The sequence below is a fragment of the Zea mays genome, chromosome 3 (assembly GCF_902167145.1).
Source record: "Zea mays cultivar B73 chromosome 3, Zm-B73-REFERENCE-NAM-5.0, whole genome shotgun sequence".
In the NCBI taxonomy this organism is placed as follows: Eukaryota; Viridiplantae; Streptophyta; class Magnoliopsida; order Poales; family Poaceae; genus Zea; species Zea mays.
In genome coordinates, this window is record NC_050098.1 from 175313978 (window position 1) to 175326098 (window position 12121).

General features: G+C 46.1%; 1 protein-coding gene across 1 annotated transcript; it reads right to left on the minus strand.

Moving 5' to 3' along the window:
* Positions 1–2101: 2101 nt before the first annotated feature.
* LOC109945308 (uncharacterized) lies at positions 2102–2667 on the minus strand. Its single transcript, XM_020551152.3, has 2 exons — positions 2379–2667; positions 2102–2291 (listed from the first exon to the last, which is right to left on the minus strand). Exons 1-2 carry the CDS (start codon positions 2624–2626, stop codon positions 2222–2224), a joined length of 318 nt encoding a protein of 105 aa, XP_020406741.1. The 5' UTR covers positions 2627–2667; the 3' UTR covers positions 2102–2221.
* Positions 2668–12121: the final 9454 nt, after the last annotated feature.

Here is a 12121-nt window from a genome sequence, read left to right on the forward strand (position 1 = left end):
ATTTATACGCCCGGTGCATTGAAAATTGGAAGACCCCGCTTGTCAGTGAATGTTGCTATTCTAGCAAAGGGAAGGTGTTTTTTCGGACCTTCGGCTTAAGGCCTTCGTCCATGTCGCAATCTAAATTTATCATCCTAACAAATTAATATTGTGAGGGGCTACTATTGGGGGCCTTCGGCTTCCGAAGGTCCTCAAAAACATGATTTAACAATGTTTCTGGAGTATAATGTATGAACAGGTATCTTCAGACTCGAATCGGTACCACAGTGGGAGAAGCCTAAAGAATACGAAGGTTGACACAGCGCCGAAGCTGTGAGCAGGAAAGCTTCGTCGTGATAGCAGAAAAGGAAACCGACTTAAAGATGAAAAGGCTATTCAGACCTCGGTGGATTACTATAGAATTACTACCAAATGTAAAGGGCATGGGTGTAATTTTGCATGGGTTGTGTCCCGTACCTATAAATAGGTGAACAGTGCCCCCGTACTGTTCACGCGGACTTGGCATTCACTTCCGCGTCACGTTTGTACTTTTACCTTCTTTTGAGCCGAAGGTACATTTGTAATTTGATATCATTTCTATTTTTCCATAATAATAATATAGAAATGAGTTGATAATAATATATAATTGTTTACGTTATCCTTTGTATTTCATATGTTTTCTTCTTCATTATTATATGTTGTGTTTTTGAAGGTATGTCCTTCATAACCTTCGTCCGAAAATCATTAAATCCCCAAGGGAGATAGTGCTTCGAAGGACGAAGGACTTTAACGTTTAACATTTTTTGTGTTGCCTTGTTCTTAACTCATAGCATTTGAGAACAAGTCCCCAACAAGATCTTAGCAAGAGTTACTGGATCATCGTCATCTAGTAAGTGTGGATCCAACGCTGGCGGCGATGAACTTATCTTATTTTTGTTTTACCATTTCTGTTTGAGGCGAAGTAAAACATGTATCAGACTTCTTTGTGTGAGGATTTGTGAGAATTTGTTGCTATTGTGTACGTTATTAGAGTTGATGTTGTTATCAGACTTCATGTTGTTATTAGTGTGTCATGTGACAAATGGATGTTGTTGCGTTTCATTGATGTTGTGTCATGACAAGCATAGTTTCACATGGATACATCTTACGGCACACATGATACACTAGCACACACGTGACACACACTATCATAGTTTCACACACATCGCCACACATGACACACTAGGACACAAATGACACAGACACTACAACATTTTGGTTGAATGTCGTCATTTTATTTAAGTACCATACGAACACTCGACGCCTAAGCTACTCCGGAGCCAAGACACGCCTAGTGATGGTGGATGAGGTCAACCTGAAGTTGAGTATATTTGTTTCGGTCTTTCAGTTGGTTGTACCTTTGATTGATGAACTCGTTGCGCTCCTCCATTGAACCTTGAGTAGTGTCAGCCATGACTCCGATGTTGTCAAAACTTATGTTCATTGCTAATGGCCCTTCATCCTCTACTATCATGTTGTGCAAGATGATGCAAGTTTTCATTATGTCCCCAATGTGTTAGGGAGTCCATCGCTTCTGGAGCATACCAAAAGCTCATTCAATATCTTTTCTAGCGGACCCCTGAATGGTGGCAAAGTGTCGCGTCCTAACATCGTACGGATTCCATATTGTCTTTACAAAGGCTGGACAGTCTGGGTAAATACCATATGCTAGATAATATCCCATATTGTGAGTGTGACCATTAACTGAGAAAGAGACAGGTGGAGTGCCACCGTTGAGATGCCTTTCGAAAAGGTTTGAACGGTGGAAAACGTTGATGTCGTTGCAGCTACTTGGCATTCCAAAATATTCATGCCAAATCCAAAAGTCATACGATGCAACTGCTTCCAGGATCATGGATGGGTGTTTACCGCGACCTGTAAACATTCACTTCCATGCACTTAGGTAGTTATGCCACTCCCAATGCATGCAATCGACATTACCAAGCATACCAGGGAACCCTCGTGACTCTCCAACTTGGAGGAGGCGTGTGATATCTGCCTCAGTAGGTGCACAGAGATAGTAACCCCCAAATGCGGTTTAGATGGCCGTGCAAAAGTGTTTTAATGCCTCATGAGCGGTAGATTCACCAATGCGTACGTATTCGTCAACGGCATTGGCAGGAATACCATAAGCAAGGATATGAACAACAACAACAACTTTCTGCAGAGCAGATAGACCTATCTCACCGGCATAGTTTGGGCGCTAAATAAAGTAAGGATGGACTTGTTGCACAACATCGAGGCGCTCAAACACATGGCGACGCATGCGAAACCTACCATATAATAAACGTCTGTCACTGTGAGGCTCGATCATGTTAAGTACATGTACCAATGCATGTGCGTACGAAATATATGAATACCTCCTCCGGAATTGAGCATCCGTGTACATGGGTTCGGCGCCGAAGTAGTCCGCTCGGATTCTTGCATCGCCGCTCATGTAGTCACGATGAATCCGAACACACCCAGGAATAGAACCACCATGACGACGCTCGTTGCGTGCACAACGCCTCCTAAGGTGCAGGTACGTCGCCATCTCCAATTCTTCTTCTTCATCTTCCATTTCTTGCATCATCCTAAGAAGAACATTGGATTCTAAGTACGGGTCCATTGTTGTGGAGCTCTGTAAGTGAAGTGGGAGTGAAGTGTTGAAGCGTGAGTGCTTATTTATAGAACGAATAGGCTTCAAAGACAAGACATCGTGGTGGCGTGCAGACGAAGCTAGTCGATAGCTTGTTAAAGAAGTGTCATGGCTTACGGTGCAAGCTAGTGTATTTGAAAACATATTTTCAGCCTATATAAAACTATGTGACGTTTTACCGACAACAATTACAAAAAAATCACTTCGAGTGGTAATTAATAGTTACAATTTCAAATTATTAATCACACATTAATTCAGAAAATAGTAACTGTAAATTAATTAAATATACTATTTTGCGCATCCATTTTATAGCGTGTAATGGAAACAAAACAAAAAAAACTAAATAAATGAGAAAAAAATATCTATTAATATTGTATCTTTATAGGACTGAATTTAAAAGACGTTGCTGAAAACTAAAAAGATATAAAAGAAAAAATCTTTTAAAGCGTGCTGTAAATGACAGAATATTAATTTTAGAGCACAGAGACAGCCTCAACCTCAAGCGCCGAGCGCGAGAAAAGAAGCGAGAAGAGCCAAAGCCACGCGTCACGCGCGCCGCGCGCCAGTGGACCCTCGAGTCATCGATCGCTCAACGGCGTGGTCGGCGCTCCGGCCGCCCGCGCGACTCGAGTCTTTCCATTTCTTTCCCCCACGCCCACGGCATCGGCTAGTTTCACTCGAACCCACACAGCATAGTCGCCCGCTCCTCTGCTCTCACGAATTCGAACCCACCAAACCCTCGCTCACTCAGACCGCCTGCCCTCCGCCGCCGCCATTTGCGCCGACCGCCGTCATCAGGGCAAGGATCGCGGAAGCGAGGGTGATTCCGGGGTTTTGCGGAGGGTTTAAGCCCGGACCGCTCTGTTCGCGCATCGAGGGGAGGAAAGGATGAGCTGGAAGAGGCAGAAGCAGGATAAGGACGAGATGACCGAGGAATGCTGCTTCATTTGCAAGGACAGCGGCCACGACCTCCGCGTATGTGACTCTAGGTAAGTCTTCATCGTCCTGTATACGTGTGACTCCACGACCCCGATAGCTGTGTGAGTGTGGGTGGGTCGGTTCTGTGTCTATCGGTTGGCTCTTTGGGCGCGAAAAAGACTAGAATTCATCGCGATTGCTCTTTAACCGGTTGCGTGATTTCGTGCTGCTGGCTTGTTCCAGCGCATTTGGATGGCTGTGCGCAATGCAGCTAGGTAGATGTTGGTGCAGCGATTCTGCGTGGCGAATCCACCTGCTTATACCTCTACTGGCTTGGGAAACGTCGCCTGGTTCATCTTATTTTTTAGTCCAATTGTTGCCAGCAGCTTTGCAGCTAATTTTGCGTCCTGGTCCTTTCCAGGAACTGCCCCAAGGCTTACCATCCACGCTGTTTCCAAAACAAAGATGAGGTGTTCATATGCGGTGAGAACTTATATGCTGTCGATTTTACCATTCCTATCCTGAATGAATGGATGCAATGTTAATGTCGAACAATAGTTTTGATTGGCATTTTGCATCACACATGTACTGCACGATCATGATAACCTACCCATTTGGTGAACATGGCCGTGCATCCTAAATGTGAGCCTGTTTTTATGAATCTATAATAATCTCATACAGGGAAAAGTGTTTTTGGTTAATAAATTTGTCCACAGCAGTATACACTAACATTTTAGTGTTTTGACAATGCATCATCATCAATGACTGTGATAGGATCCTTGACCATGTCGTGGTTGTGAAGTGTGTCGGGATATGAGATTGGGGGTTGGGTCAAAACCTATGATTTCGATAAGGTGCCGTGGTGGCTAGGATGTAGATCGGCGGCACAATAATGATGGGACATAACACGTGGGGCAGCCTTTGAAGCCTAACAAAGATAATTGCCTTGCTTGCTTTCATTTGGTTACATAGTTCTAGAGTACTTTTTTCCCCAAGCGAACTAGAGGAGTCCTTATCAATTTGGGCTGTCCTTTCCTAACAAATAATTCTATTTCTTAGACTGTTCACACCTATTGTAATTTGAGCCAATTGCATGGCCCGTTTTTTTGGCATCGACACACATAAGATACACCGGTCATAACATCTCACCCCATCTCTTCAAACAGCTCATCATCGAGTTGAACATCTGGGTAACGGTCCTTGAAGTCGTGCAATGGCTCCCAAGTAGTGTCATCTTTGGTCAGACCCTGCCACTGTACGAGAACTTGTTGGACACCATGGTGTAACTGGGCGCGCAACGCTTTCTTTGGAGCACGCAACAACCAACCATCCTAAACAAGTGGCACGTGTGGCGAAGTGGTTGGAGGGTTCCCGTAGAACGGCTTCAGCAGTCCAATGTGGAACACATCATGGAGACGGGTGCCGGTCGGGAGGTGGGAGGTGGTAGGCCACCTGCCCAATTTGCTCTGATACTTAGAAGGGGCCTACATAGCGAGGCGCCGAGGCCCAATCTTTCCCTTGGGTCAAGGCTCTAGCGAGCGGGAGGTGGAGAAGGCAGAGCCACACCCAATCACCCACTTTGGACTCGAGCTCGCAATGGTGGTCATCGTAGTACCATTTCCCATGCTACTAAGCCTATCTGACAAATTTCCCAGAGGAAAGCATCTCGATCACGTATTAGGGAATCCACTGCCTTCGTTTGAGCAAACCCCTGTGGTGTGTGGTAACAGAGATGGCGGGGGCTGGCCGTACACCACCTAGAAGGGAGTGGTGGGGAGCACCATGTGGAAAGAGGTGTTGTACCAATATTCGGTCCATGAAAGCCAGTCCACCAAAGCACGCGGTCGATCCCCCACGGTGCAACAGAGGTACATGGCTATCACCGTGGTGGAATGCTATGTTCAGGTGGAGTATGACGTCGACCATCTTGAAGAAGTCATGCTACATATGACTGATGAAGATCGGATCCCGGTTGCTGATGATGGAGGTCGGGAAGCTATGTAGCTGAACAATGTCCTCGAAGAAGGCACAAGCGACTGACACAGTCGAGTATGGGTGACTAGGATGAAAACGGTCGGTAAACACTAAAACCATTTCTATTTTCATATTTTTTATCGGAACCAAAATCGGAAACCAAACTTCGCAAATGGAAATGATGTCGATATTTCAAAAACGTTGGAAACGAAATTTTGATCGAAATCTAAAATACGTTCGGTAAACATATCAATATGACAATATCATAATATGTACTCTTGATTGACTTCAAAAAATTCACACAAGTCATACTTTCACATAGACATTAGTAAAAATACATAAGTGTTCATAAATTTATAAAGAGATTCAAAAGTACATATGCAACAACTCAAAGATGGGGTTTAAATATTAGATAGTACTTCTTCTCAAAGAAAAACACATGTCCTAATTAAAGTGCACATGCACCTTAAAGAATTCTATTGGAAAGACCAGCTTATGGTCTATGTATGTGATTGAAAACGTCTCCTCTCTGTTTTGTGCTAACACGGAGTAGCATCAAATTTGATGACAGATTTAAAGCCTCATCCCATATACAAATTCCAATTCATTGTTCACTTTTAAATAAAAGTTATGCATGGGTGGTGTTGTACTGTTGGCAAAAGAGCCCGGGCGCCTGTCTGCCCCGCTCAGGAGCTCAATCCCCCACAAGAAAATATGATCGTCTAGCACATGAAGTGCATCCTAGCTTTTGCCTGATAATGATTCTCACTGATGGGTTGGAAAGTTGGTATGCACAAGTAGAATAAGATGTGGTGTTAATTCAGGTAATACATGTTGACATGCTAAAGAGAAACAAGGAAAAGATTGATGTACATTCATATGAAAAGGCTGAAAAGGTGGAGCCGAGAAGGTAAAGCTGGGTATCCTCGAAGCAAGATAGCCACTCAGGCAGGTGTATGTTAATTGCTAATCTCAAGTTCATCATACCTGTGGCTGTTGGTGACAAATTGGCGAAAATCTGAAGCAAACAAAGAGAGAGCCAGGGCCAAAGAAAGAATAGATTTGGCATTTTGACTTTGAACAAAGGGAAAGGCAAGGAATAATCAGCAGTGAAGAAGAAAAGCTATGGCAAAAGGAAATGACTGACGTCAATTAGTCACTTTGTTGATTGGTAGTCCTGGAGTGGGCCTCGTAGACCTTGTGGTCAGTGAAGACGACGACGACGACGGGCGTCTTGGAGTGTGCCTCACAGACCTTGTGGCTGGCGGCGACGGTGGTAGTCACGACACTTGCTGAGGTTAGCCTTGCAGCTGTCCATTGCGCACGATGGGCACTTCGGCACTGCGCCCCACCGGTGCCACCGGGCCTCGACCTCGAACGTGGGCACTTCATCAGGCAATGCCCGCCGCGGGGGAAGGCACAACAGATGTGATGACAATGTGCGCTGCCACCATAAGGGGAGCCGCGGTGGTGGTGGCAATGGGCGTCGATATGGTGTTGTGGGCAGGTCTTAGGAATCTGGCATCTTGAGATCCCAATCCATGAATGCAACACAACATGATGGGTGAAGCGAGCTCCACCCTTTCCCGTCGGTGACTGAGGGCAATGAAGTGCACATATTTGAAGAAACAGTCGACGACGATGAGGATGACAAACTTCCTGTGGACCTTGTGAAGGCCCTCAATGAAATCAATCAAGATATCTGCCTACACCTAAGATGGTACGTCGAGTGCTTGTAGGAGATCGTCCAACTACAGGGTCAATGTCTTGTTGCATTGACACATGTCTCACATGCGATTGAAGTCGCAAATGAGTACTCTATCGCCTGGAGGTCAGCGTTGACCCAATAGTAGCACCCCCTAGGATGATTGTAGAACACCGTACCTAGATTACCTCATCCGCGATACACTCTTGACGGACAAGACTGGGGCTCGACGACTCGCACGACGCATCAAGTCTTTCGTAATCATCAACGGAGAGTTGTATACACGGAGCTTGACCAAAATGCTCCAACAATGTGTCCCAACCAAACAAGGGAGGCAATTGTTGCTTGAGATCCACGGCGGGGTCTGTCGCCATTATGCCGCACCCAGGGCCCTTTTCGGGAATGCGTTTCGATAAGGCTTCTATTGGCCGACCGTAGTGGTGGATGCAGTGCACATCATGCGCACATGCGAAGGATGCCAATTTTACGCCAAGCAGACACATATGCTGTCCCAAGCCCTACAAACCATCCCCATCACGTGGTCCTTAGCGGTCTGGAGGCTGGACATGGTTGGGCCCTTCAAAAAAGTGCCTGGGGCTACACGCATTTGTTTGTCACCATCGACAAGTTCACAAAGTGGATCAAAGCCCGACCGATTGCGTAGATCAAGTCCGAACGGTCTAGAATTTTTTTCAATATCGTCTATCGATTCAGAGTGCCCAACTCAATCTTCACCGTTAACCGACTAGTTCACCGAGAAGAAGTTCCTCAAGTTCTTCGATGACTATCACATTCAAGTCAATTGGGCAGCCGCAGCGCATCCCAGCACGAACGGACATGCCGAGCGCGCTAACAACTTGATCCTACAAGGCCTCAAACCAAGGATCCAAAACCGCCTAAACAAATTCGGCGGACGATGGGTCGCTGAGCTCCCGACGATGCTCTGAAGTCCGAGGACGACCCCAAGTCAGGTGACCAACTTCACCCCGTTTTTTATGATGTATGGTTTTGACGCATTCTTGCCAACTGACCTTGACTACGGAGCCCCGAGGGTCAAAGCATACAACGAGCAGGGAGCCGAATCATCCCTTTAGGATGCCTTAGATCAACTCGACGAGGTACGCGACATCACCCTCATGAAGTCAGCCAAGTACCAGCAGGCCCTACGTCGATATCACAATTGTCGGGTAAGGGGTTGGGCGTTCAGCGTTGGAGACATGGTACCGCGCCTTGTCTAGAGCAACAAGGATCGCCACAAGCTATCACAGGTATGGGAAGGCCCCTACATCATCACATAGGTACTTCGACCGGGTACGTACAGACTGCAAACGGTTGATAAGCAAATTTTCTCCAATGCATGGAACATCGAGCAACTGTGTCGTTTCTATCCCTAGAAATATTATGAGTTTTGTGCTGTCGAGATGTATGACTAACCAAAAACGTAAAGGTTCACGTCTCAGCGCTCGGCTTACTCAAGAATGAAATGGTCGACCCCATCGCCCAACTTGGTACACCCATGCCACTTTTTTCTATAGGACATCTAAAGCAGGACTCGGCCTCCCGACTGACCATTCCTTGAAGAGAGGATCAAAGGGTTCCCATCCACGAGATGGAACTGACCAGGTAAGGGATATGGAGCTGTAATACGCCCCTATGTCCCATTAACAGCATAAGGGTTTGAAGGTTGGCGTGTCGAAGGGTTCGATAGCCTCCCTAGGACACACCTTGAGTGAGAGACAGAAAGGATGGGTCCTAGTAGTCAGTACCTAGGCACCCAAAGCGCCAAGGCCATCTTGTTTTGTGTTCGAGTCCTGACTTCCGACCCATGGTTATTTCCCCGAAGAAAGGCACCGGAGCCCCCGGGATCGGTCGAACGACCTCGGGAATTATATGGGGGCGGAAGTCGGGAATTTTGATGGCTAATCACCAGCTGATCCATCGGTTACCTCTAACAGGGAACCAGGTCATCATTAGAACGAACCCATTTGTAGCTCATCGGGCTCCCCACTTCGTACCAACGAGGCAAAGTGGGGCGTGGCCCAGCCTCTTCTGTCTCTAGCGAACAAGACACGAAATGGATGACGATGAAAAAGATGAAACGACTCTCTGATCGGTCCACCGCAACGAGCAGAGGCTCAGGGGTCGGCATCACTGAGAGCATCTAGAGGGGGGGTGAATAGGTGATCCTGTAGATTTAAACACTAAATAGCCACAAACTTGATTATCAAGGTGTTAGTGAAATCAAGTGGCTATGGAACACGCTCGTGCGGTCAAAACAATCACAAGAAGCAACACACGAGACACGCGATTTTTATCTCGTGGTTCGGCCAAGTAACACTTGCCTACTTCCACGTTGTGGCGTCCCAATGGACGATGGTTGCACTCAACCCCTTTCAAGTGATCCAATGATCGACTTGAATACCACGGTCTTTTCCTTTAGAGTATTTTTCCCGGTTGCGAGGAATCTCCACAATTTGGAGTCTCTCGCCCTTACAATAGAGATCACAACGAAGCGCAAGAGTAAAGGAGGGAAAGCAACGCACACAAGACTCAAATCCGCAGCAACACCACGCACACAAGTGAAGAAGTGAGCACACAAACACAGCGCGAGGAGTTTACAACTCGAAAGTGTTCAAATCTCAAGAACTATGATCCGATTGCGTGAATGCAGGGTCTAGGTGCCTTAGGATGTTTCTTGTAAGCTTGGTGTAGTGCTCCATGCGCCTAGGGGTCCCTTTTATAGCCCCAAGGCAGCTAGGAGCCATTGGAGATCAATTTGGAAGGCCATTCTTGCCTTCTGTCGAGTGGTGCACCGGACAGTCCGGTGCACCAACGGACAACCACTGTTCATGTCCGGTGCACGATCTCCTTCCTTATCGGGCGCAGCCGACCGTTGCTCCCTGGGGCCGGTTGGCGCACCAGACACTGTCCGGTTCACCCAGCCAACCGTTGGAGCAGGCTACGTGTCGCGCGTTGATCGCGCGGACGACCGTTGGCCGCTGACGCCGTTGGCTCACCGGACAGTCCGGTGAATTGTAGCCACGTCGCCTTTTCCGTTTCCCGAGAGCGACTAGTTCACCGTCGGCCAGCCTAGGGCACCGGACGCTGTCCGGTGCACCACCGGACAGTCCGGTGTGCTAGGCCGAGCTGGAGTTTGGCTGCACACAGCCAAGACTTTTCCATTGCATTTCTTCTTCTCTTGGCACTGTTTCTAGCACTTAGATAAACACATTAGTGTACAAAATAATATACTAAGTCTAGAAACATACCTTGTACTTTGATTTGCACTTTTCACACATTTAGCACATAAGAACTCAGTTAATATGTGTTGGGCATCTAATCGCCAAAATACTTATAGAAATTGCCCAAGAGCACATTTTCCTTTCAATCTCCCCTTTTTGGTGATTTATGCCAACACATCAAAAAGCAACAAAAGAAGTGCAACATCAATGCAATTGAAGACCAGATTGTTTTTGCTTATGATTTGGCATATTTGGATCACTCTTTGTCACCACTTGGTTTGTTTTTGCAAATCAAATTCTTTTTTCTACCTCTAAGTCAAATACACTTGTTTGGGCAAATAGAGAGATATATTAAGAGTGAAATTGATCAAGTGCCAAAAACTCCCCCTTTTTCCCAAAATTGAAATTCTCCTCATAAGAAACCAAATTTTGCAATGAGATTATTTTGGACAAATCACAAATTCTAACTCTACTATTTTCAAAATTCTGGCCTTAATTTCTCCCCCTTTGGCATTAAGCACCAAAACGGGATCATTTTTGGCCCTTTAACCCCATTGCCTCACCAAAAATGTCGATTACGAGCAGAAAGACAATGAGAGCATAAGTATGAACTTGGAATTAAATACACTAATACCAGAGTGTAGTGGAAGTCTTTGCGGCGTCCAAGTTCATTTTCCCTTTCAATGTACCTTTGAGACTACATCAAGTATACTCAAACAAACAAATTATTCTCAAAGGGATCAAGTTGTAGCACATCTCCCCTAAACATGTGCACATCTGCATTCGGACTTGTGAGGTCCGGGGATGACTTGTACAACTTGATCACCATAAATGAAAAATAATGGATTTAAATGCTTAAAGTAACATGATCAAATGCATAGAACACACGTATGCTATAGATCAATCCAAGTTACGCGAATTTAGGACATTTAGCTCACTACGCAAACTACAAAACCTTTTCTCATCTAAAGGCTTAGTGAAGATATCGGCTAGCTGGTTCTCGGTGCTAATGTGGTACACATCGATATCTCCCTTTTGTTGGTGGTCTCTCAGGAAGTGATGCCGGATGTCTATGTGTTTAGTGCGGCTGTGTTCAACAGGATTATCCGCTAAGCGGATCGCACTCTCATTGTCACATAGGAGTGGGACTTTGCTCAGATTGTAGCCAAAGTCCCGGAGGGTTTGCCTCATCCAAAGTAGTTGCGCGCAACACTGTCCTGCGGCAACATACTCGACCTCAGCGGTGGATAGGGCAACAAATGTTTGTTTCTTGGAACTCCAAGACACCAGGGACCTTCCTAGAAATTGGCACGTCCCTGATGTACTCTTCCTATCAACCTTGCACCCGACATAGTCGGAGTCTGAGTATCCAATCAAGTCAAGGGTAGACCCCTTTGGATACCAGATCCCGAAGCAAGGCGTAGAAACTAAATACCTAAGTATTCGCTTAACGACCACAAGGTGACACTCCTTGGGGTCGGATTGATATCTAGCACACATGCATACACTAAGCATAATGTCCGGTCTACTAGCGCAAAGATAAAGTAATGAACCTATCATTGACCGGTATGCCTTTTGATCAACGGACTTACCTCCTTTGTTGAGGTCAACATGCCCGTCAGTTCC

What these genes read in the sequence shown, in the direction of transcription:
- LOC109945308 (XM_020551152.3), bottom strand. Translation starts at nt 2,626, where the DNA reads ATGGACCCGTACTTAGAATCCAATGTTCTTCTTAGGATGATGCAAGAA. An exon ending in GATGCTCAATTCCGGAGGAG is followed by an intron (nt 2,292 to 2,378) that starts GTATTCATATAT and finishes ATTATATGGTAG; the next exon opens with GTTTCGCATGCGTCGCCATG.